The 24,583-nt window shown below is 39.8% G+C and overlaps 3 protein-coding genes across 3 annotated transcripts in view; 1 reads left to right on the top strand and 2 right to left on the bottom strand.

The window, feature by feature from the left end:
• Positions 1-24,343, top strand: part of pkd1l1 (polycystin 1 like 1, transient receptor potential channel interacting) — a 29,457-nt gene extending 5,114 nt beyond the window's left edge. The window contains exons 7-55 of the mRNA XM_027274418.1: positions 386-536; positions 747-986; positions 1,474-1,606; positions 1,701-1,904; positions 1,992-2,173; positions 2,288-2,491; positions 2,663-2,826; positions 2,908-3,135; positions 3,235-3,297; positions 3,492-3,707; positions 4,365-4,436; positions 4,506-4,685; positions 4,785-4,862; positions 5,085-5,227; positions 5,734-5,854; positions 5,956-6,088; positions 6,355-6,547; positions 6,637-6,693; positions 6,801-7,178; positions 7,274-7,531; positions 7,609-7,722; positions 7,799-7,950; positions 8,046-8,146; positions 8,850-9,048; positions 9,172-9,255; positions 9,394-9,601; positions 16,836-16,942; positions 17,069-17,168; positions 17,254-17,382; positions 17,486-17,659; positions 17,747-17,933; positions 18,020-18,114; positions 18,194-18,630; positions 18,807-18,891; positions 18,995-19,159; positions 19,243-19,361; positions 19,436-19,546; positions 19,648-19,756; positions 19,955-20,020; positions 20,595-20,767; positions 20,880-21,114; positions 21,277-21,381; positions 21,601-21,741; positions 22,068-22,202; positions 22,296-22,511; positions 22,608-22,769; positions 23,034-23,201; positions 23,289-23,386; positions 23,476-24,343. Coding sequence (XP_027130219.1) covers positions 386-536; positions 747-986; positions 1,474-1,606; positions 1,701-1,904; positions 1,992-2,173; positions 2,288-2,491; positions 2,663-2,826; positions 2,908-3,135; positions 3,235-3,297; positions 3,492-3,707; positions 4,365-4,436; positions 4,506-4,685; positions 4,785-4,862; positions 5,085-5,227; positions 5,734-5,854; positions 5,956-6,088; positions 6,355-6,547; positions 6,637-6,693; positions 6,801-7,178; positions 7,274-7,531; positions 7,609-7,722; positions 7,799-7,950; positions 8,046-8,146; positions 8,850-9,048; positions 9,172-9,255; positions 9,394-9,601; positions 16,836-16,942; positions 17,069-17,168; positions 17,254-17,382; positions 17,486-17,659; positions 17,747-17,933; positions 18,020-18,114; positions 18,194-18,630; positions 18,807-18,891; positions 18,995-19,159; positions 19,243-19,361; positions 19,436-19,546; positions 19,648-19,756; positions 19,955-20,020; positions 20,595-20,767; positions 20,880-21,114; positions 21,277-21,381; positions 21,601-21,741; positions 22,068-22,202; positions 22,296-22,511; positions 22,608-22,769; positions 23,034-23,201; positions 23,289-23,386; positions 23,476-23,830 — 7,928 coding nt within the window. The 3' untranslated portion in view covers positions 23,831-24,343. The remainder of the gene's footprint in view (positions 1-385; positions 537-746; positions 987-1,473; positions 1,607-1,700; positions 1,905-1,991; positions 2,174-2,287; positions 2,492-2,662; positions 2,827-2,907; positions 3,136-3,234; positions 3,298-3,491; positions 3,708-4,364; positions 4,437-4,505; positions 4,686-4,784; positions 4,863-5,084; positions 5,228-5,733; positions 5,855-5,955; positions 6,089-6,354; positions 6,548-6,636; positions 6,694-6,800; positions 7,179-7,273; positions 7,532-7,608; positions 7,723-7,798; positions 7,951-8,045; positions 8,147-8,849; positions 9,049-9,171; positions 9,256-9,393; positions 9,602-16,835; positions 16,943-17,068; positions 17,169-17,253; positions 17,383-17,485; positions 17,660-17,746; positions 17,934-18,019; positions 18,115-18,193; positions 18,631-18,806; positions 18,892-18,994; positions 19,160-19,242; positions 19,362-19,435; positions 19,547-19,647; positions 19,757-19,954; positions 20,021-20,594; positions 20,768-20,879; positions 21,115-21,276; positions 21,382-21,600; positions 21,742-22,067; positions 22,203-22,295; positions 22,512-22,607; positions 22,770-23,033; positions 23,202-23,288; positions 23,387-23,475) is intronic.
• On the bottom strand, positions 9,750-12,177 carry LOC109140758 (heavy metal-binding protein HIP). The gene is made up of 7 exons (XM_019268444.2): positions 11,826-12,177; positions 11,548-11,610; positions 11,357-11,419; positions 11,189-11,230; positions 11,041-11,103; positions 10,824-10,952; positions 9,750-10,161 (listed from the first exon to the last, which is right to left on the bottom strand). The coding sequence occupies exons 1-7, from the start codon at positions 12,124-12,126 to the stop codon at positions 9,878-9,880; spliced, it is 945 nt and encodes a 314-aa protein (XP_019123989.2). The 5' UTR covers positions 12,127-12,177; the 3' UTR covers positions 9,750-9,877.
• On the bottom strand, positions 14,069-16,006 carry LOC109142085 (heavy metal-binding protein HIP). Its single transcript, XM_019274554.1, has 6 exons — positions 15,704-16,006; positions 15,393-15,455; positions 15,268-15,309; positions 15,120-15,182; positions 14,675-14,803; positions 14,069-14,367 (listed from the first exon to the last, which is right to left on the bottom strand). The coding sequence occupies exons 1-6, from the start codon at positions 15,981-15,983 to the stop codon at positions 14,084-14,086; spliced, it is 861 nt and encodes a 286-aa protein (XP_019130099.1). The 5' UTR covers positions 15,984-16,006; the 3' UTR covers positions 14,069-14,083.
• Positions 24,344-24,583: the final 240 nt, after the last annotated feature.

Genomic DNA, 24,583 nt, shown 5'->3' with positions numbered 1-24,583 from the left:
AAACATTTGAACATTAAACAACATTTTAGAAAAGACGTGTGAATTATTGTTTTTTTTATCTTTAATCAGCATCTAAACATTTTGATCCTTGATTATTACATTTCTTAAATAGATATAATTCTTTCCAGTGCAGATTTAGATCAATGAAGATCTCATGAAAACTATAATTAGCAGGCAGCTTCAACATGATCAAGTCGATGAATGCTCCCACAATGTCTTTGATGGGGCATCATGGCAATATTTTCCATGTCCTTTCCTTCATTGTTTTCAGTTCCACTTTCTTGAAACAAATGGTTTATGTTTGCACTGTCATTTAAAAGCTGAATATAAATATAATGGCATTATAATATCTGTTTTTAATTCCAAACAATGTGGATTTGTGCAGAAAAGCAAGCTTATCCCACAAACACAGATATAACTTTTCTGGTTGTGGCTGAGGTACCCGACCCTGTGGAGTTCCTTTGGCACTTTGGAGACTCAGGATCAGTCAGAACCACCTCAAGGACCGTTACTAGAAGATACCACAAACCTGGCAGGTATGAGACACAGAAAAAAACAAAAACACCTAAAATGTTCAGACCTGGTCTCATTTTTGTATATATAAACATCATATAAACACGGGCCTGCTGTGTTTCAGAGCTTTAAAATCCTTAAATATATATATTTTTAAATCTCCTAATGTTCAGAATAAACGGAGATGCTACACTAAGTAGTCCCTTTCCCCTCTTCTCTTCTTCTCAATGTAGGTATGATGTATTTGTAGTCCTGTCGAGCGGCCGGACCTCCCTTACCTCTGATGTGTTCCCGCTGGTAGTCCAGAGAGCAGTGACGCTCAACCGGCTTCTTCACCAGGCGTCTGTCCTGCTGAACCAAACAGTGACGTTGAGTTGTCGTCTCAACGTGGGGACTGACGTCAGCTTCCTGTGGGACTTTGGAGACGGATCACACAGGCTGGGACAGAGCACAGAACAACACGTTTTCCACAGGTGAATTTCACTGTTAATAATTATTAAATTAACTCTATGGTAGCTCAGGTAAATTAAAATTTGATGTTTATAATAGAGCTAGACTAATCACAATTAGTCACAATTCCACAATAAAACTAATTTGAATGATCCTTGTTATGTGTTAACGTAAAAAGCATCACTATTGGCTAATATAATATTGTCAAATAGTTTTTTATATTGTAGATTCTCAAATATGAACACTGGTCAAAACTCCAGTATCAGTCAAGCTATAGTTTCTAACAGAAAGGGTCCTTCCTTTTTTTTATGTGACATCCTTAAATTTTCTCTCTTAAATCTTTAACAATCCTTCATAAGGGAGTAATATGTTTTATTTTAAATTAAATGTATCTTTTGTTGACATCCTAGTCTTTGTCTTTTCATTGTTCTTAAGTTACATGTTCATCTAAAAATCTGCTTTACTCTGATGTGTATTTTTACCTGTGTGTGTTTTTTTTCCTCTCTGCAGGACAGGAGAGTTCACAGTGACAGTAACTGTGTCTAACCTGGTCAGCTCTGCTACTCTAAGCAGTCACATCTTTGTGGTGGACCGGCCTTGTCAGCCTCCACCAGTCAAAAACATGGGGCCTCTCAAACTACAGGTATATTTTACCAGTAGGACTGTTCCCTCATCATGCATGTAGTATGGTAAAGTAAAGCTAAAAAGATAATTATATTTCCTCTCTTCTCTTCAAGGTGCGAAGATATGAGTCTATCCGTCTGGGGGTGACCTATGAGACTGAGGTTGATTGTGACATTTCAGGAGGTCTTCACTACACCTGGACCTTGTTTGACTCTGCAGGACGTGTCTTCCCTTTACCTCTCATAGACACACACAGACAGAGCCTCGTACTGCCCAGCCACCTCCTGCACTATGACACCTACTCTGCCATAGCCAGGGTAAGAAGCAGATGAAATGTCTTTTAAACTGGGATCTGGTACTTTCATGACTGTAGCTGGACTTCAGTAGCTGTCATTGCTCTGCAGGTTCAGGTCAATGGCAGTGTGGTGTACAGTAACTACAGTGTGAGAGTGCAGGTGATACCAAGCCCTCCTGTGGCCGTCATCCAGGGCGGCACCAACATCTTCATTAACAACAGGAACACCACGGTGGTAACCCTGGATGGACAGAGATCTTATGACCCTGACTCTCCCATGAGCCTACTCAGGTACAGAAACAACTACAATGGATATAAGGTGTATGCTTATTTAACTTTTGGAAAGATTTGACTCAAATGTGCATTCAAACTTAACTGAACTTGTTCCTGATTTTCTCTTTGCAGCTTCACTTGGACGTGTAAACCAGTCAGCTCCATCACAAGCTCCTGTTTCCACCAAGACGTTCCCACTTCATCACCTGTGCTCACATTTCCCGCCAGTTTCCTCAAACACAACTTTGACCAGTTCCAGTTCACGCTCACTATTCACAGCGGTGAGCGTTCAGCTTCATCAGAGATCTTCCTCACATTAACCTCAAATGTGAACAGGTAAGAGAAAAAACACTATTTGCCAGTCATGTGCATTTAAAAGCAGACTAAGGAAGCAAACAAAAGTCTGCAAATTAAATTGAAACTACAGTTGAAATCACCATTACAGAGTCTACTGTACCTTGATACGCCTTGTGACTTTCACTATGTATCTGAATGTCTCAAATCCAGGAAGGTGTCAGTTTACTGCCCTCGGTGCCAGGGAGACGAGGTGAATTGGGATCAGTCTTTCTCTGTCAGTGCCTTGTGTGAAGGCTGTGGTATTCCCCCAAAAGACATTCAGTACACCTGGAGCTTGTACTTGGTGAATGCGTCCTCCAAGCCTGTCATAGATGGTAAAATAATCCATACACTATGACATGTTCAGTCAGTTGTCTTTATTTCATTTGTCTTAATTCTCGTCTCTTCTGTTCTAGTCCCATTTTGTTACACAGTGGATCTCAGTGCTCCATCCAGCATCATGGAGGGTCCTGCCACTTCCCCTCAGACTCCTTTGACTTCCACCCTGCATGCACCTGCTACAGATGCTTCACAGTACACCTCTGCTCCCATCTTTCTGATTGAGAATGCTGCTGAAACCAGAGCCAAAAAACTACATTTGAATGAGATTGACAGCATAACATTATCAAAGTCAACTATGGCTGGTGTGTAATTAAGTTAGATGCAAACAGTAATCTAAATACTTCCCGAATGGCTGTCTCTGTAAAAACAGATCATACTGAAATAGTAATCTCCTCACACAGGTTTAACAGAACCTGAGCCCCTGCCTATGTCTTCTCAAGCCCATATAAGAACAGCAGGATCAGGTAAGCCTAGCTTTTACTGTTTTTAAAATAAACAGAAAATTCTGTAGGCCATGCTTAAAATGTTCGTCTTAAAAGCATTTAAGACATGGACATTAATAGGGGAAATCAACAAGAACTAATAATGTGTGAGGTCACAGTTACAGTAAAATGGATAGTTTATGAATTATTTAACAGCTAATCCTTTTTATGTCCAGGAGAGGAGCCCTTTTATCACCCACTGGGAGAGTTTGACCCTCCAGAGCTTTTGTACTCATCCACTGAATACCAGCCACTTGCCCTTGACAACAGTGGCGTCCTATTTTCAGACCAGAGTGACGTTATCAGTGAATTCCCAGTTGATTTGGACTCCTCTGCTGATTGGGAGTTTTCTTTTCCTGTCCTGGAGAGCGGTGACTTAGGAAGTCGACTAGGTGAGACAAAACTGAGGTGAAATTTGTGAAGCTGTGAGGTTGCTCTGGTCTGGCAGTCACAGGAAATCAAGGAATCATTTTATTTGGTATAATGAAAGATCCTGTACACCCCCAGAGGTCAATTATTTTGGCCAATTAGACCCTCTGCTCAACCTGAAGATATTTGGAGCTGTGCTAAGGTTAACTAACTATGTACCAATAAAATTGATAAAGGTGTAAATTGTCCCACCCTGACAGATGCAACAACAAGTATATAAATACAGTTAATAAAGCAGGTGTATCAGAGCCTTTTTACTAAAAACAGCTTTGACTCAGTGTGTCTAGAAACAATGCTGATAAAGCTAAAGTAAAATAGTAAAGATGCTAAACTTCTGTAGTGCTGAGAGGAGCTGCAGGTTCAGTGATAATTCTCACTACAAAGCACTTTCAGATTTCACAATTTATCTTTTTTTGTTGTTAATTTTAATAATTGATTATAGCAACATTTGTCAAAGTGGCTAATTTGTGACCTGTGACCATTTCAGAGCGAATTATTAGAATAGATAGAATAGATCTATCAACAAATAAATGTCTTTATCTGATTATCAAACAATTTGTACCTTCTTATATTTACACATGATCTGTTCACGGTGTAACTTAAAGCTGATCCTATAACAGATTCAGATTATGATGTTTCCTTGACGAGTGCAGAGGAAGGAGACCCAGGAATTTCAGCAGGAAGACCCACAGGTACAATACATGTCTGCGTTAGTAATCACTAGTGTGGGAGGTTGTGTGTTAACCCATGTATATTCCCAGGTGTGGACGGTGAGAGCTTCAATCCAGGAGATGATCCGCTGTTTGATTCAGCACTTCATGAAGACCAGGGGAGTAATCTGGTAGATTCCAGGCCATCCGTTGTGATCCAGCAGCCAGTCCTGCTCGATTTACCCCGAGATCAGGTGGAAAGAGGCCTTTTTGAGTCATACACTGACACAGGTACTTTATTCAGTGAACTCACCAACACTCATATTTCCTCTCCTTATCCACCCATCTCAGCATTAAGTCATTTTTCGCTCTCTCTTTCCATCTTTCCAGGAATTTTCTCCCCGTTGCTCAGCTTTAGACCCTTTAGTATGAGGTCTGGGAGCAGATACATGTTGGAAGTTACTGCCAGTAGGTTTCCCGACAATAACTCACAATTTATGCCAAAATGTGAAGTGTCATCAGCACCAAACCAATAAAGAATGAATTAAATGATTGACAAATAAACATGAACCTGAACTTTTGAATGCCCTAAACCAGGAACAAAAAGTCCTGAAGATGCAATGCAGTTTTCTGTTTTAGGACTACAACCAAGGGATGGAAGCTAATCTAATTGCTACTTGTTGTACTCAGAATCTCATGATGGTTTTCTGGGCCGTACTCAGCTGTTCTTAAAAACCAACCCTGCTCCAAAAGGCATGACATGCCAGGTACAACCAATGGGAGGAATGGAGTTACACACACACTTCAGCATCTTCTGCAGCTCGGGGAAAGAGGTATCTCCTGTCTCATTCAGTAAACACATGGATGCACAAAAAACTTATAGGAGTAAGCTCTTTTAATGTGTTTTGGTCTTAAAGAATACTCTCAATATCTAGATCATTTAAGGGAGCTTGAAAATGTTCCTAACTCAGAAAAATAAAATGTCAGTAGGTGGTTTTGATATTCAGACAGAGGAGTCCTATTGTCATTCATAGTACTGTAGGGAATGCTTAAAGCTGCAAGAAGACAGAACAGATATTTTTGTTAAAACTGTGAAAAAATGAAAACCTCTTTTTCTTCTTTATTATTTGAGTTTAATCGATCAGATCAGCTAGTTTTGAAATCCTACATCCTCATCTGGACTCTTTTCTTTACTACCTCATGCTTACTAATTACCTTTCCAGTTCACAGGGAAGTTTTAGGTTTTTATAAACAGCAAAACCTTCACCCATCACCTTGATTTCTTCATAGTTTATACTGAATGTTAAAACTGACATATTTATGTGTGTGTGTGCTGAAGGATTTAGTGTATGAGTATAGCATCACTGTAGGAGACAAACCTCGCAGGGTGCTCTATCAGGGGAGAGACTTCCAGTACTACTCCAGCCTTCCTTCTGGTGACCCAGATGATGACTATAAAGGTAAACACACACAGAGACACTGATTCATAACTTTTATACAACACAAGCATACATCACCATGACAACTTATCACATTAACTGAGTGATTCTTGTACCTCTAGTAACTATTCACACAGTGATCAGAAGCAGCACATATGGGACAGCCACTAAACCCTGTCCTGTTACCGTCCGAGTCCAACCAGGCTTCTTTAGAGACAACTCCTCTTCTTCCCGTCTTGATCCTGATCTGGAGCTGTAAGAATCACCATCTCATCACGTCCTCTTACATCAGGATTATGGTTGTTTATTTTCCAGGGTTTTGTTAGAGGTGATTTTGTGGATCAATGTGTAAATTACTTAAATGTATTGTATTTTCATAACTCAGTGCCACCTTCTAATAAGACATCCTGTACTCATATCTTGTAACTAATAACTTTTAAATTGCTATTTTACTTATAGGTGAACTCTTGTTCAACATGTCTGCAGTTGTACATACCTACTTTTTCTCTCTCTCTGTCCAGTTCAGTGTCAGGTCTGAGGAACCTGTCAGCTCTGGTGCAGCTTGGGAACATCGTGGAGGTCCGTAACTACATCAGTCTCATCTCCAGCATCCTGAACAGACTCAGCCTGGACACCGAGGCCAACACACAGGCACAGAGACGCACGCGCAATGTGCTCATTTGCACAGCGTGTGAGCTCAAGAGCAGAGAACAGGTACACGTACAGCATGCACCAGCACAGGTACACATCACACCCCTTTTCCACCTTTTACAGCAGTTCAATAACATGTCATTTGGTAGTAGGAATCCATGGAAGACACCATCTGCATTCTCAAAGATCTTTTGAAAGTTACAAGTCAGGTAGGTAGAGGCTTGTCTCCTTTCATGCACTTTCATTGACAAAGACACTAATAGATGCATGATGAAATGAGAAAAAATGTTTCTCATATTTGTTTGATCCTGTTTAGGTGTCATTAGCGAGTGCAAGACGAGTGACAATTCACGTTCAAGTCATCTCAGAGCATTTTCCAGAGTCCAGTGCTCCAGTCTTGTACAATCTGGACCAAAAGACACTCAACACCCTGGTCGCCCTGCTCTCATACAGCCTGCAAACTGCCGTCACTGGTAATAACCTGGCACTAGAAATGTCCAACAGTGTTGAGATTAAACAGGCATTAGAATCAGGCTCACATGAGGAAAACATCAGAAATGTTATAGCCCCTTCTAATGGCTCCATACCAGACTCATCCAGTGGTGTTTACATCAAAAGAAGAGGATCAATTTCAACAAAGCAGGCGGTGCAGCTTGTCGCTGATATTCTGCAGACTGCTTCAGACCTGATGCTGGTGAGCACGTTCTTCTGCATATCTACTCATGAGCTCATGTGTTACCTCCATTTATCACACTACTATTGATTAAATTTTTTTTTTTCTTTTTTCAGAAGTACATCTTGTTCCATGAGACTCAGGAGCACAGAGTCAGCACGGGTTTTATCACCTTGTACGCTGCATACCAAAACCACACCTCCACAGTCATCAGCGGTGGCTCAACCATCTTCTACATGCCACCCTCTCTGATCCGGATTCTGTTTGTTCATCACAGTAGAAAGACTGAGAGCAGACCACATCGACCATGTGCGCTCAGAATACTAACTGAGCTTACCCACAGCCCTTACACCTGGGCCCACTATCCTGGAGGGGTGAGACTGTCGTAATATGATGACACTTGGTAAACAAACGGAAGACATCACTCTCATTTTCCTCTTCTGATTTCCAGCTTAGTGGACCAGTGGTCGATCTGAGTCTGTACGAGTGCAGCACGAGGAGAAAGATCCCTGTTCGCTCTCTTATTCAGCCAATAAACATTGAGCTGCAACAACCACCAAGAAACGTACGTCGACTTTTCTTCTTGTCTCTTGTTATCACTACAGTAGAGCACAGTTTTGACCATGTCATCTATTCTGCAGAAGAGCCCTGTGCACGAGCACGTCCTCTGGCGCAGCCAGGTCAACTATCACAGCTTCAACATTACCCAGGAGCACTTGCAGCAGGCCATCCAGCTGAGTGTGGTCTTCTCGGCACCGCTCAACAAACCATTTCCCATCATGCTGCTTTTCAGGTAAACTTTTGGTGATTTAGGTTGTTTTTATCGCCACTAGCATCTGCTAGTTAGAGCAACACCATAACAGAACATTCTGACATTTTCTGTTGTAGGATGTTTAAGAGGCCGACTCCCAGCATGCACCATCTGCACAGGATTCATCACTGGGAGAGCAACACCACCCGCTTCACTCTGCCCTCATCCTACCTCAGTGGTAAGAAGTATCTTCTATCTGTTATCAGCTCTGTCCGTACTACCGGTCTTTCCATTTGGTAAATTACATGCATCTATTAAAGTTTCTATCAAGTTAATCAAACGCTACCTTGGCCGAAGCAGTTTTTATACACAATGTTACCAATCCAAATCTGACATGTAGAAATTGTGTTCTTATCATAAAAGTATCAGTCAGTAAATACTACTATTGATAAACAGTGCAGGTTATAGATTTATCATTGTTTATCAAACTGTAAAACTGAAGTAGAAAAAATACAGTGCCAAAGTCAGAACTGTCAGGTACATATTTGAATATCTGTCTTTATTAATTTAATGTGTATCTTCATAGTGACGTACGTAGTTATGTATGCAACATGAGCGATAGCCAAAGCTAGTTTGCAATGATACAAACACACAAAACCTAACAAGAGAATACATACAAAGCATGATGCAATAAACTCCCATTCGTTTATAACACGTTAATAATCAAAATGTAAAAATTTGCTGTGTTTTAGTGGAAGGAGAAACAATAAAATAGGAAAACAGTTATGATCATATCCGATAGATAACAAGTTTTATTCAACAAATGACCACTTTCTACATTATCGTGACAATTTAATCTGTGTAAGAAGTGTCTCAGAATATTTACATGTTTTGAAATTCCTCTAAAAAAACTGGATTGCTAAAACCACGCATATATCTAGCTGCAGGTGTTGGTCATCTGGCTCTGCTCAATGCTGATTTTGGAAAAGTACCCAGACACAAGCACCTGAGTGAACAGGTCAGCTACAGCTTCACAGTGGACAGTAGTTTATGTTTGTCCTGGGATGCCCACCAGGGGGCCTGGACACACTACGGCTGCAGGACACAGCAAGCAGACAAAACTACTGCAGCCAACTGCAGGTAAACCGGCGATTAAGTGGCTCAAGCACACACTCACACACACATGCAAGAAAGAACTGTACACAGTGATGATTCACATGAATTAATCTTTTCTTGTTTGACGATGTTTGCTGTTTGTCTTAGTTGTCACCAGTTGAGGCCTCTGACTGTGGTGCAGAGGCAGATCCCGAGCAGCCATGACACAACCGATCTGGACCCATTCCTAAGGTGACCTCAACCTCTTGAGACTTGGATGTATTTAACCAGAGAAAACCAAATCTTCCTGATACTTTAAACTGTAGTAGTTTGGATATTTTGAAAGAATACTTGGACAGGAATGAAAATTTTACAAATCTGTCCCCTCAGTGTGTCCAGTGATCTGACAGTGCTGGGTGTGCTGGTGCTGTGTGTGTGCCTGTACATCCCGGGGTTGGTGTTGTGTAAGAGAGCTGATGTCATCTCCGAGGCGAATCAGAGAGTCCACTACCTTCCTGACAACTCGCCACGTGACCCATATCTCTATGCCGTTACAATCTACACTGGTCCCTGCTCTGCAGCCTGTATGAGTGCAAAGGTAAGGTTATTTGTCTCCGTTCATAAAACAGTTATATTGCATGCCTCTGATGGGGGGTGCATGGATGGACTCATAGAATACTACAGAAGTAAATATGACATCCTTTTCATTCGGTTCTCTTCATTTATTATGACTAGAATGTAACCCTTTCTTAAATTGTGTAGAGTTTGTCTGATATTGTCAGTAGACCCAAAAATACACAAATACAACAGAGTTACAACAGAGAGAGAGAGCTGAAACATAATGAAATTGACTGTAGGTGTTTTGCAGCTGACTTTACAGAGCAAAAAGTAGAAACCCACTAAAAGTGCTACGATTATAGTCATCGTCATAAATACCGTAGGTTGAGCTGAGAACCAAATAGATCACATCTCCCTTGTCCAGTTTAAGAACAAATGAATTAGACACAGAGACTAACCCTACGTCATCATTTGAATCGAAACACCCAGTAATTCTCTTGTCGTTTTGATACAATTTAAGACCTATTGATTTTAACAAACGTGCATCCCACCCATGGAATATGAAATAGTAGACTCCTCCAAAGGGTGCTGTGAAGACACCTGCAACAAAGGGGAAATTAAGTGAGTTGTCACATCTGTCTTCGTACAACTTTGTAACTTAATTCAGATTCAAAATTGTTTCGTATTGCTTCTGTCAGACTATATGAGCGTGTTTAGGAATTACTGCCAAAAGCTCTTGGTTTGACTTTTTGTTGCCTTCCTAACTGCCTGTATGAAAGACCGACTAATCCTCTTAATGGAATACATTCAGTGAAAACACCAAACAAACCAAAACATTGTGAGAACTGTCAGAGCCTTCACAAAAGGGCCCATTATAATAATAAAAAAACAAGTTAAACTCTGGGGTCCTTATTAATTGCTGTATCAATTGTGTTTGCAATCATGGGTGATTGCTCGGACACCAGAGAGGGTTAATGGGGAAAGATGAGCATTACCAAGAATGTAGCTATACGTCAGTTTAATTACATTTCAATGACGCCAAACATAAACAGTCTGTATATTCTAACTGTATAATATGTGGTGGTTTGCATTATGTTTACACCTCCAGTCCTAGTTTACTAATAGGAAAAAAATTCAAAACGAAAAAAAAAGACCAACTAACAGAGGGACAATTATCAGAAATACACAGTAAAACAAGTCCATCAATTCATGACCAATATACTAATCCAAATTGAGTGTGTGTCAGTGAAAGAGGTGAGTACCTGTAGTTGGGCTGTAGGCCTGGCCGATATTGGTGAAGACTTTATAGAATTTAAGTGTGACGTCAGTGTTGAAGGGTCCCATTTGTCCTGCATCATTGAGACCGACTGAAAACGCCACCTTTGAAAAGTCTGTGTGGATGTGGAAGATTCACATAGAGGAAAATCACTGTTAACTTAATACAATATATTGACTTTTAATAGTGTTCATGTCGCTTACTTGCGTTCAATCTCTTGAGATCCTCCACCTCCTTTTCACTGGAGCTCATTCTGGCCTCTAAAGCTGTGAACACATTTAACATAGTCATAGTAAAATAGGATTATGATATCAGTTTGCACATTTTTCATTGCTAACTTTGTAATCCTACCAGTGTTCTTATTTTCACTTGCTGTTACTCTGCTCAGAAGGTCTGCAAAGAAGGGGAAAAACAATAGGTAGATTAGTTGATCAACAATTTGATGATTGTGTCATTAAATTTGTTTTTTATGGTTAACATTATATGTAATTTTACTTTTTAAAGATTTTTATAGTTTACCTGTGTTCTCTCTCTTGAGCTCCTCCACCTTGCTGTCACTGATGCTCAATCTGGCCTTCAAAACTGCAAAAACATTGAACATTTTCCGCCAAAATATTAATTTTGAACCTTTTATCTTAGTCTCACATTGTATATTTGTATTGCTAATATTCAGTATGATGCCAAATTGACATTTAGATTTTGTAGCTTACCCATATTCTCTCTCTTGAGCGTCTCCACTTCATTTTCACTAGAGCTCATTCTGGTCTTTATAACTGTAAACATAGTTTTATTTAAAAAAAATTAAATTAGGGTTTTCACCAAGAGGTTTTATGTATCTTATTCTGAATCATCTGGTTAGAATCTCAGTATGCACTTTAAACTTCAAAAATGTTTTTACTGGCAGTCTGGTCTGTGTGGCTGATTTTGAAGTGCTATTAATGAGCATTACATGAATCTGTGCAGCAGTTTGTTTTAGGACGTGTCTCACCTGTATTGTCCTGCTCCAGTTTCTCTATCTTGCTCTTGCTGTTCCTCAGCTCCACCTTTTGTTCAATGGCCATGTCTCTCAGCTCCTTCAGCTCGGCCCAGATGTCAGGGGTGATGTTGGTCTGGCTGCTGCTCTGATCAAGGCTTGTTTCGACACCCTGAATCTCAAACTGAACCTCTATGTTCTTGTTCTCTTCATCCGACTGAGTGATATCATTCTCTGTCTCCCCTCCACTCTCACCCTGAGCCCACGTCCAGTGCAGACAGAGCAGCAACACCAGAAACACTGCAGCACTCCTCATCCTGAAATATCACCTGTTTAGAAGACACCATGCAGTCTGACACGTCTCACTCAGCTCTCGTCTTTATATGCATGTAAAACAGGTCACTGAAGAGGTGCCTGAGAATTAAACAGATGTCTGATAACAAATCTAAACATCTTGAACCACTGAGCTGATTTTAAAGCAAAGAACATGCTTTTTTTTTAAACTGCTTAAAAGTAATAAAAATTTCAAAATAACTAAGAAGAATAAAATAGTATAACAAAATAGTAATATTGAACAATTATGAGGACTAAATTGTTTAAATTACATTACATAGAACATTTCTATCCATTTGAATTCCATTATTTTAATATAAATAAACTAACAAACTTAACGTGAAGCAAGTAATAAGATTTGCAGATTTGCATTCATTTTCACTGTTGGGTTTGGGCAAACAAATTGGCTTTATTAAGACTGAATACATAAACCTGGCTACTACTACACTACTGAGTAACGGAAACACATTGAGTTTATTAGTGCTATTACTACTAAACCTATAATGGAATTCAAACGGATGGAAATGGTTTATGAAATGTGCAGATGATATATTAATATTAATAATATAATATTTTATGTGGTCACCTAAGAAGATCCACACAGACAGAAAGTTATTTGATTTTATATCTGTTCATTTACTGAACAGAATAATGTTAAAACATTTTATAATTACCTATGTGTACATTACAGTTGGACTCAGAGAGGAAAAATCAGAAAATCATCAAAAGTGACACGATTACTGGGGTCATCCATAAGACCATAGTTTGGAGGGAGCTTCATATAGATCACATCCCCCTTTTCTAGCTGAAGAACTAATGCATTAGAAAAATAGACATAGGAAATGTCATCATTGTCGTCATTATTCATCATGATACTCTTGTAATTGTAATGGATTCTAACACCCATTCAAGATGAAGGACGGTTGTTAAACATGATGAATCTGAAGTAGTATGCTCCCCTGACTGGCGCTGTGAAGATACCTCTAGTATCACTGTAGCAAAGAAAAAGGGTATTTATTTTCATCTTCAATCACATCTTGTTACGGGTAAAAAAAATATATAACCTTTTTTTATCTGATTTGTGTGTCAGTGCAAAAGGTGAGTACCTGTAATTGGGCTGTTATCACATGTTTAGAAGACACCATGCAGTCTGACACCTCTCGTCTTTATATGCATGTTAAAGAGGTCACTGAAGAGGGCATAAGAATTAAACAGATGCCTGATAACAAAATTAAAAATAACTCCAAGCATCTTTGAATCACTGAACTGATTTTAAACCAAACAACAAACTATTAGAGTGATGTTTTTTTTAAATAACTGCTTAAAAGTAATGAAAATGTCAAAATAATAATAATAAAATAGTATAACAAAATAGTAATATTGAACAGTTATGAGGACTAAATTGTTTAAATGGAATTTCAGTCTAATTGTGCATGGTTTAGTTTCACAGACCCAGGTTAAAGGGCTAGAATTGGGACATGACAGGATTCTTCTGATGTGACGTCTGAATATCCTCAAATTAAAGCTGAGAAGCTGCACTTTGTCTCTGTATCATGTGTTCATTCAATTATTCCATTCAATCTGGAAACAAACAAAACTTGCTTTTTGTTTTGGGTTTACTGGTGTAACAGATTGCTTATTATAAGGCGAACGGATGAACGTATAACCTTACTATCATTTTTTTATTTCATATCTAGTGCATTGCACAACAAAACCAGCCGACCAAAAATGTTCACTGTCCACACAAACATACAGACCTGCAGAGTTGTACTCTGCAGTATAGCTTTTGAAATGTGCAGATGTTTATATATATATATTATGTGTTTATCAAACCAGACAAAAAGAACCACAGACAGAAAGTTATTTGATTTCATATGTTTTTTTTGTTTTTTTTTATAAAAATAGAATAACTATTAACTGTGGGTACATTACAGTTGTACTCAAAGAGGAAAAAGCAGAAAACCATCAAAACAGGTCAGATTATCAGAATAATCTGCAACACCGCTGTTTGAAGGGAGAACTGTATAGATCACATCCCCCTTTTCTAGCTGAAGAACCAATGCATTCGACAAAAAGACATTACCAGTGTCATCATTGTAAACTGAATTCCACATCATTCGCTTGCCATTGTGATAGACATTAATTCTCAACCAAGATAAAGCACGGTTGTCAAACACGGTAAATCTGAAGTAGTATGCTCCTCTCACTGGCGCTGTGAAGATACCTGCATCAGAGGAGAAAATCATTGAGGAGAAGTTTTTCTCAGTCACTGTAAATTGACCTCTCTCTGTTTAATGAGTGATTGTTTCTAGATGCTTTAGAAGGCCTTAATGTTTTTATAAGTAATCTGTAGGAGCTCTTGGCTTGGTTTGATGTCCTTCTTAGATCAATAATCCAAACTAGTATCACTGTAGCAAAACAAAAGGGTATTTGTTTCATACGTTTAACTCATAAAAGTTTACTACAATCTCATCTTTTCCTATGTAAAAATATGCTTTTATGCACATTTGTGTGTCAGGGAAGGTGAATACCTGTAATTGGGCTGTAGGCCTGGCCGATATTGGTGAAGATTTTAGTGAATTTAAGCGTGACGTCTGTGTTGAAAGGTCCAACGTGTCCTTCATTAGTAAGACCAACTGAAAACGCCACCTTTGGACGTTCTGTGTGAATGTGGAAGACACACATAGAAAACATACAGTCTATGCACAAATATAACTGAACATCATCATACATAGATAATAATATTCAGCCATACAGCACAGTGACATTGCAGTCATTTGGATGCTGATAAACAGCAGACTTTAAATTCCAGTAGAATCAGTCACAGCTGAATAACATAATTTCTCCCTAATTTAACAGTAGACATTAATATTAATGTCACTTTGCTGCACTAAATAAGCTCTTTAGTTTATCACTTCCATTGGCACTGCTAACATGATATGATATTTTGACTTTTATAATGTTCATGCAGCTTACCTGTGTTTTCTTTTTTGAGCTCCTCCACCTCCTTTTCACTGGAGCTCATTCTGGCCTCTAAAGCTGTGAACACATTTAACATAGTCATAGTAAAATAGGATTATGATATCAGTTTGCACATTTTTCATTGCTAACTTTGTAATCCTACCAGTGTTCTTATTTTCACTTGCTGTTACTCTGGTCAGAAGGTCTGCAAAGAAGGGAAAAACAATAGGTAGATTATTTAATTAATAACCACATGTAAAACATGTTAATTATGTTTTTGTAGCTTACGTGCATTCTCTCTCTTGAGCTCGTCCATCTCATTTTCACTAGAGCTCATTCTAGCCTCTAAAACTATGAACACAAAACACAAAGTTTTTGATTGTAAATGATTTTTTTTATGGAAACAGTCAAAAACATGAATTAATTTTACATAAAAGTAAACAGAATTAGCAAATATTTACCACTGGCCAAAGAGTCTGGCATGTGTGGTTGATTTTAAAACAATAAATTACTCTTAAATGTAATCAGTGCCCTTATTAACCATTGCATGAATCTGTGCAGCCCTGATATTATTCCGTTTGTTTTAGGACATCTCTCACATGTATTGTCCTGCTCCAGCTTCTCTATCTTGATCCTGTGTTCAATGGCCATGTCTCTCAGCTCCTTCAGCTCGGCCCAGATGTCAGGGGTGATGTTTCTCTGGTTGCTGCTCTGATCAAGGCTTGTTTCGACACCCTGAATCTCAAACTGAACCTCTATGTTCTTGTTCTCTTCATCCGACTGAGTGATATCGTTCTCTGTCTCCCCTCCACTCTCACCCTGAGCCCACGTCCAGTGCAGACAGAGCAGCAACACCAGAAACACTGAAGCACTCCTCATCCTGCGATATCACCTGTTTAGAAGACACCATGCAGTCTGACACGTCTCACTCAGCTCTCGTCTTTATATGCATGTAAAACAGGTCACTGAAGAGGTGCCTGAGAATTAAACAGATGTCTGATAACAAATCTAAACATAACCCCATGTATTGATTTTAAAGGCAAAGACTTTAAATTAAGTTGTTTTTTTTATGTTTAATACCACATTAAATTATATGATAACACTCTCTAGTAAATGTACACAATATTCACAAAATAAATTATGCGTTTATTCATATAGTACTTCATGAACTACCAGGAATGTACACGAATTAACAGTATTTCATGATATTCATGATATCTGGGTTATTAATGATGTCTGAGTGCAAAAAAAGTGACTATTCACAGCAGAGCATGCATATTATGTTTCTGTTCTTAACATTGATGAACAACTATGGTTAATGGTGGCAAAATTGTGAATTCACATGTATTTAATGTTTGTGCCAATGCATACATGATACATACAATCATTAGTCATGTAATCATGATTACAACAGAAGACACTCATAACTGTACCCTGTTATGAGTGTGCCCTGTCCCTTTCAATTGTTTGCCTATGAATATCATCAGTAATCATAATGATTGAAATATCCTAGTTGCATTAATTAATGTATTGTTCCTTTCATGATTACCCTGGTATCCTTACAAGAGTGTTACCAAATAATTTATAATCTATGCGTTCAACATAGCAGCATTCATGGTTCAACTGTTGATAAGTGGAATTTGTTTGTATTGGTGGTTTCCCACACTTGGATTGGAGCCAATTAAGTCCAGCACTAACGTGTCTAGGAAACCGTCTCTACATGTTTACCAGGTTTACATAGTGCTGAATGGTGAAAATGGAATCTCGCAGACAAGAGAACTACAAATGCCAGGATGCACTCTGTTCAGAAGGAACTCTCAAGACACCTTTATAATCAGGTAAAGTCCAGATATCTCCACATACAAGATGAAAATATAAGGGGTATTTCTTACTACAATACTTAGTAGATGTAAGTTTGGTTTTACTTATTCATAAACTCTTATTTCTCTGTTTTCTGTCAACAGTGCAGCAGACAGCCTGGGCCAACTGTGGGGGATCCACATCTGGCATGACAACTCTGGACCCTCTCCAAACTGGTACCTCAAACAAGTGGAGGTATCTGAGGTAAGGTCCCCTCTTTTGTGAGTGTGTACTTTCCTCTGTGCTCAGACGTCCAATCTGACCATCAAGATGGCTTGTTTGTCTAAAGGTGAACAGAGGGCATGTGAAGGGACGTGAGTGGCTCTTTGTCGGTCAGTGCTGGTTGGCTGTGACCAAAGGCGATGGACGGGTGGAGAGAACACTGCGAATCAGCACTCAAGGAATAGGTTTTGCTAAGGTGGACCTCTCACATACATACAAACACTCACAACAACAAAAAACATCTTTGTGTATGTTCTCCCATGTGACCCTGGATATCCACTCCACCTGTATGCTTACAGATGTTGTATCTCAAGCTATCTGACTACTTGGCCGACCGCCATCTCTGGATATCTGTGCACAGCTGCCCCTGCCCTCACTCATTCACACACACTCAAAGACTTAGCGTGAGCTTGCTGCTACTGCTCGGGTACGCATGTGTGAACGCAGTGATCATATCACACATGGAAGATCAGGTAGGTTAATGAACCTTCAAGGTTTGACATCCGGTGGGTGAGAGGGGCAAAACACATTACCCCATAACTCTGCTGTCTCGTTTACAGTTGCCGTTCGAGTTGGGGGTTATTGATGCATCAACTGTTTCCATGACAACTGGAGTATTAAGTGTGGTGGCAGTGTTGCCTGTAGCAGCAATTATATCCTTCCTGTTCCGACTGCGTGAGGTCAAGTTGACGGGGTCAGGAGTCCAACATGCAACAGGCGGGAAGACTGAAAAGGACTTTTTTGAAGGTGTACTTAAATAGAGTGAGACTGGACAATCCCCTCGCCTCCCTTTCTGTTTCTCCTTATTTCATCATTGTTTTATCTCCCCACAGATGCCCTTTCAGTAACTGACAGTACATCTGAGCCATATCTCTCTTGGAGCAGTCTCCAGCAGTGGGCACAGGAAGCCTGGAGGAGAAAATACCAGGTTACACCTTGAGCATCAGTCTTTTTCTGTCTTCTCATAGCATTTTCATCCTTATCTGACCCTTTTTCTTATGTTGCAGGACACAGAGTCGCTGCCAGCTTTCACTACAATTCTGGAAAATAAAAACACAGACAAAGAGCCTGTAATCCTAATAGATGCGGCCATAAGAGAGTCAGAGGCAGTCGAAGCGTTGCCGATCACTGAGGGCAACAATGTTAATCAAGCACCTCAAGGGAAAGAGTCTGACCTTTTAGGTGAAAGCATCACGTTTTATAGAACCCATAAAGCTCTTCTGTCTGATACGAGGGATGGCGATGAAGAACCTCAAGGGAAAAGGAAGGAAGGAGGCCATCAACAGAAAACATGGCCTGGTCACAGCAGTTGTCACCGTGTCATCGACAAGCTGAAAGGGAGCGGATTCAGACCAGTATCCCAGTGGAGTCACTATTTGGCCTGGACACTGTGTCTGTTGTTGTCCCTCCTCTTCCTTATACTCTCTGCAGTGCTGGGAACAAGGTAGTAGTATATGTGACGGTGTTATGATTGTGAGGATGCATGAACAATTAAGTGTGAAGCCAGTTGTTTACTTTATGTTTAATACTGACTTTTGGAAGCATGATTTATATCATGTGTTGTAACCATATATCCCAAAGTCAAAACTATGTATGTGTCTGTGTGTGTGTGTGTTTCAGGTTCAGCAGCAGCAAGGTTCTGCTGTGGATACACTCTTTTTTCTTCTCCCTGATCTCTTGCATCTTCCTCATCCAGCCAGCCGTGGTAAAACTAATATTAGACTTTTTTAAAAATTATATTCATAACCCTAAATTTGAATGACCTCTTTCCACTGTACATAAAAAAACATGTTCTTTTTCTTTCTCAGATAATCACAATGGCAGTGACCGTCTCTTTTTGGTACCGAAAAAGAGCGGACTTTCATAGTTTCTCCAGTATAAGAGAGTTTGAAGCTTCAAATCTGTGGAGCCACAATAGTGGTAATCAACCAGAAAAACAGATTCCTCCAGAAAGATGCACATACCTTGAAAAGGTAGACTCTTTACCATTTTAACTATTTTACTCTGTTTTTATCTGTTCTATTAAAATATTAACTCAATTGTCTCTGACTGACAGTTGCTTGGAGCTCGTCAACGTGCCCGGTACCTCCGTCTTGTGCGCCCGCCGTCCCCAGCAGAGCTGAGAAAAATTCGCAGGAAGGAAAGAAGAGAGACTCTTATCCATAACAGCCTTAGGTGTGTCTTTGTGCACCAGTTTGTATATGATTTTAAAGCTGCAGGAGGACTTACTTCTTTCTCTTGTCATCCAGGGATTTGTCTGTCTGTGGCTGCATGCTTTTCTTGATGCTGTGTATAAATTATGGCAGCTCATTCACTGACCATTACCACCTCAACAAAGCTGTCAGAAAACAGTTTATAAGGTAACATTTGCACACTCTCTCTCTTTGTCCATGTTGTTGTCTGTCTTGTCTTTGTTAAACACACTCCAGGCACTCCAAGATTATATTTTATCTTTTAACAGAGGCCATGATAATGCATTTATGTCCATACAAAAGCATGAGGACTGGTGGAAGTGGGCACAGACCAGTCTGCTTAATATACTGTACAAGAATGCATCAGCTACAACTGAGGTAAGCTACAAAAGCAGTTCACTCAATGAAGGTTTCAAAAATACAATAAAACAGATTGATCTATCCAATACCATTAAATGATAATATGATAAATTTACATATATGGACGTTTTTATGAGCTACTAAAATAAATGTCTTAGTGGATGTAGTGCATTTTCATCTGTTCCCATGATTCAGTAGTTTAATGTCATGCAACAGTCACACATCCTGATTGGAGAGCCAATCCTGTGGAAGACGGAGATGCCCGGCTCATTTAAGGACCAGGTAAGAAACAAAAGGAGACCATTTACATGCAGTATTCCAGTCAGGGTGCATCTTTTTATTTTTTTTGTCCACCAGCCTAATGAATGATGTTCATATTTTACCAGCCAGTTGCACATTTTTCCAGCATTTGGCCGTTGCCTGGTGCTAGTTTGGTGCCCTGATTCCAAATCATATTTAACTTAAACTTACTCATTTTATAACGAGCATGTATTGTCATAATTCTAATAACTGTGATAGTATAATTTAAGATGTTTATTTTACATGTTTGATTGTCAAAATTGAACTTGAAGATGAAACAACTACAAACTACTTTGCACTATTTTCAAGCGAATACATACAGTCACATGGAATTTTAAGTCAGTTGTATTGCTGTGTGTTGCACCAACTCAGCCTGTAGAGGGTGCTGTTTAACTATGTATTAGTGCACTGATAAATGTCAGTATCCATCAAGGTTGAGAATTTATTACATTAAGAGATGATTGAATTCTTGTTCTGTGAAGTTCCCATTGTGTTACAGTTACTAGTGTTTGATTTCTGATTTTATTCTGTCCCTGCACTGTGCACAACTCCTCAGGTCTCTAGTGTGACTCTTGTACCAGAATATCTTCGCTTGTTCTTGTCTCGGAGCAGAACATCCACTCACCCTCAGTCTGATGTTTTTGTTCCTATGGCAACGCCCCCAAGAACATGCGGTCACCTGGGCTGCTACTCAAGACCAAATGCTGCAGTTGGCTTCGGCCACACAAAGTGAGAAACACAAACATTTTTCTGAATTTGGTGTCTGCCAAAATGATTTCCTATAATATCAACTCTCATGTCTGTAACATCTTCACCATCACTCACTTCTGCTCTTCTGCAGGTCTGACGCTGCCTCCAAACTGAGGCTCCTGCATTCAGGTGGCTGGCTGGACAAACAGAGAGTGGCTGTTGAGGTCCACTTCACTTTGTTCAGCCCTGCACCCAACTTGTTCACCAGTGTGACCATGCTTGCTGAGCAGAGCCCCACCGGTGTCCTGCTGCCCTCTGCCAAAGTCCAGTCAGTTAGAGTGTATCACACTCCTGTTGTGTGGGACTATGTTGTTATGGCGTGTCAGGTAAAATGATATGTTACTTTTCGTGTGTAAAAACAACCAGCACATACCAATGAAGGAAAAACTAACTGTAGCTGAGCACACTGTACATATTTGGGTCAGATTTCTCGATCATTTTGATCAAAAAGCTGTAAAGTCCTCATGTTTTTTCCTCTTCCCCCCCAGCTCCTCTTCCTTCTCTTGTCTTTGATGCAACTCTGTAATCAAGTGTACACTCTAGGACAGCAAGGGCTGATGGGATACTGGACGACACCCTGCAACTGGCTGGAAGTGAGTCTACCTCCACCATGCACAAACACACACACACAGGCAAACATACACCAGTGCAAACAAAATCACATTGACCTAGCTGAAAGGGTAAAATAACCTGTTGCTCTTAAACTAACATACCTGTGAAGGTCAAAGCACACATCAGAGAATTAAATGCACCTGATTATGATTCACCGCTGTAGAAATATACCTCACTGTCTCTCTCTTTCTCTTTTGCAGGTCAGTTTGCTGACAGTAACCCTACTATACTACATTTATTACGTCTATCACTCTGTTATTATATTGGAGGTTGTGGAGCTGCTGCAGAGACACAATCACCGAGGACATGTTGATGTCAGCCTCTTGGCCACCTGGGAACAAGTGAGAGAAAAGAAAGAGGCAAATGAAGGCAGAAAAAGGAGAGACAGGAAAACGAATGTTTAATGTTGAGAGAACAGGCCTGTCCTGCCTTCATGTATTACAGTAGAAAATGAAAGAGTCTCACCTTTAAGAGATAATTGTGAGTCATTTATTGGCTTTTAATTTTTAATTAGAGTTTAATAAAATGTGACATTTGACATTACATTGTAGTTATAATGCTTTCTAAGAAGACATCTTTAATAATTACAGAAGGAAAGCCTGACTCTGAGGTTGAGAAGTTATTTAGAGATCAGGGCAACAGAGATTAATGCCTTTTATGTTTGCAGAATATTCGCACTCTCCGTGCTGTTACGCTCTACCTCCTCACCATGAAGTGTGTGACTGTGTTGAGGATGAACAGGACAATGGCCACCTCTGCTACACTCCTTACCCGCTCTCTGACCAGCCTTTTCTGGCCAACGGTAAACTGATTATTTTAAAGCAGTTTTCTAAGACCAATTTATATGAGTATTTCTAACTAAAAGGTCAGGAAAAAAACTGTATTTGTTTCCTAGGTTTCAGGTCTCATCCTGCTGGTGGCGCTGTCCTGCATGGGGAATGTCCTGTTTGTTCAAAGCTCCTGGGCCTTCAGCTCTCTATCCCGCTCCCTTCAGACCCTGCTCTGTCTCTACTGGAGTCCCAGGACTGCTGGAGGCCTCCACTTCTCCTGGCATGATTTTCTTTACCGTGGAGTTCTCTACCTGTCCTCCACTGTGGTGTGGACAGCAGTGGTACACAAATGTTCACTGAATGGATAAGAGACTTTTGTATGCATCTATTTGCACACCGTATTATCTCTGTCTAACAGCCATCTGTCTTCCTTGTAGGTGAAAGGTGTGGTCTCCTCGTTGGTCAGAAGTGTCAAAAGATCTCAAAACCAGAAGAATGTCTTTACTGCGGCAGAATTATTCGCCTACATCAGACGGAGGGTTTCTGAATTCACAGGGCGACGTAGACAAGCATTGATTGAAAATCACGTGGAAGGGAAGGTGAGGAAAACACAACAAACAAAACAACATAATGTCAAGTAAAAAAAAAGTGATAATACATATACATTAATACATTTTATAGACTAAAGTTGCTGTGTAGCATTTTAAATATGGTCAGGATTATTGATAGACTTGATAGGTCTTACTGTGGGTGTTTCTTCAAATTTAAACCACATTTCTTTTTGGAGTCTTACACATCACACTGCCTGATTATATCTGTAGAGTTGTGACTTAAGCCAACACCTTTGCCTTTTGGTGTTTCAGACATATTACTTTGAGGAGTTTGAAAGCTTAGTGGATGAACTATTGTTCAGACTAAACGCCCTCTCAAACAGCCTGCACCACACTCTGCCCCCAAAATCCCATCGTTATATGGAGGAGGACAGTCCTGTCATCTCACCCATACAGGAGCCCTTTAAGATGGACGCAGAGGTGAGTTAGCCTTATGTCAAATATATCCAGAAAAAAGACACACAATATATTATTTTAACATTGTATCCTCTGGTGACTCTGTTACAGGACTTTATAAGAACACAAATAACAGACGAGACAATGGTGAGTGATCGCACAGATGACAGTGGCTGTGGGGAAACTCTATCTGCATCACACCTGCTCAGGTAAAAACTTTGTCTAGCATCTACTTACAGTTACGTCATTCTTAAGCAACATAATTCCTAAATTTTTCTGCGTGACATTGCGTTACCAGGTCCAATCTTGAAGTAGAGATCCTGCCGTTCCTGCAGCAGAGAGGCCAAAGGGGAGTTAATCCCTCCTCAGAAGCTGTTGTGGCATCGGATAATTCACAACAACCTGAAACAAGAGCTGAAGAAAAGCCAAAAGACAGAGAGCCTCAGACTTATTTTAAAGCACAAAACTATCAGCCCCTCCCGGAGTCAGCATCACTCATCAGGGTTTGGACAGAAGATGTTCTGGAGAAGCAAGTTGACCAGTGGACTAAAACAAATGACAGTTGCTGGTTAAGTAAAAGTCAGGCGACGCATACAGAGGTGGTGGTGGAAGTTCTGGTGCACGAGGAGCCTGGGAGTGTAGAGACAGGTTAACAGTTTAAGGAGATGACAGTTGTGGAAACTAGATCTGCATCGTATGTGTCGTATGTACCCAGCATCTTCTTATATTACCTAGATCACATAAACATTTGACATAAAGTGTTTGGTCCTTCATAAAAAGGCTCAGTTACAAAAACTTTATAACTAGTTTTAATAGCTTTATGACTAATTTATAAATACTAATATAAGCCTTTGTAATTTGTAATACATTTTTGATTGCAAGGCTGTTGGTAAAAAGGTCAACAATAGGGGTGGTCGGTAGTGTAGTGGGTTAAGCGCCTGCCCCGTGTGTGGAGGCTACAGTCCTCACCGCAGCCGGCCCCGGTTCAAATCCTGCTTTGGACGGCCATTTACTGCGTGTCAACCCCCTCTCTCTCTGCTTCCTGTCTATCTTTACCTGTCTTATCATAAAAGGCCTAAAAAAGGTCATTTATAAGGCATATAGTTGTCAATAAATGTCTCTTAGTTAAGATTTTATGCATCATTTTACCTCAATGTGCTTGCAACCTGCCAATCAAAAAGGTATTTTAAATGTATTTTTATTCATGCATCAAAGTGGCATGCATCTGTTATGTAAAACATTCTTTATTTTCAATAAAAGTCATTGTGATGGCTGCTTTTTAAGGAAGACATTGCTTTTTATTTGATGGCAAATCACAGATTTACCATAGAGGGGGGGGGGCGAAGACAATAAATACAAGTAACCAATAGCAACCTCCAACGTATAATTCAGTGGCGAATCGTGAT

The sequence above is a fragment of the Larimichthys crocea genome, chromosome XXIII, assembly GCF_000972845.2.
Source record: "Larimichthys crocea isolate SSNF chromosome XXIII, L_crocea_2.0, whole genome shotgun sequence".
Classification (NCBI taxonomy): domain Eukaryota; kingdom Metazoa; phylum Chordata; class Actinopteri; family Sciaenidae; genus Larimichthys; species Larimichthys crocea.
This window is presented reverse-complemented; position numbering and strand designations above follow the sequence as displayed.

What these genes read in the sequence shown, in the direction of transcription:
- LOC109140758 (XM_019268444.2), bottom strand. Translation starts at nt 12,126, where the DNA reads ATGAGGAGTGCTGCAGTGTTTCTGGTGTTGCTGCTCTGTCTGCACTGG. An exon ending in GCTCAAGAGAGAGAACACAG is followed by an intron (nt 11,231 to 11,356) that starts GTAAACTATAAA and finishes CCTTCTTTGCAG; the next exon opens with ACCTTCTGAGCAGAGTAACA. An exon ending in TCTCAAGAGATTGAACGCAA is followed by an intron (nt 10,953 to 11,040) that starts GTAAGCGACATG and finishes ACATCCACACAG; the next exon opens with ACTTTTCAAAGGTGGCGTTT.
- LOC109142085 (XM_019274554.1), bottom strand. Translation starts at nt 15,983, where the DNA reads ATGAGGAGTGCTTCAGTGTTTCTGGTGTTGCTGCTCTGTCTGCACTGG. An exon ending in GCTGGAGCAGGACAATACAT is followed by an intron (nt 15,456 to 15,703) that starts GTGAGAGATGTC and finishes TTGTGTTCATAG; the next exon opens with TTTTAGAGGCTAGAATGAGC. An exon ending in GGCCTACAGCCCAATTACAG is followed by an intron (nt 14,368 to 14,674) that starts GTATTCACCTTC and finishes CCTCTGATGCAG; the next exon opens with GTATCTTCACAGCGCCAGTG.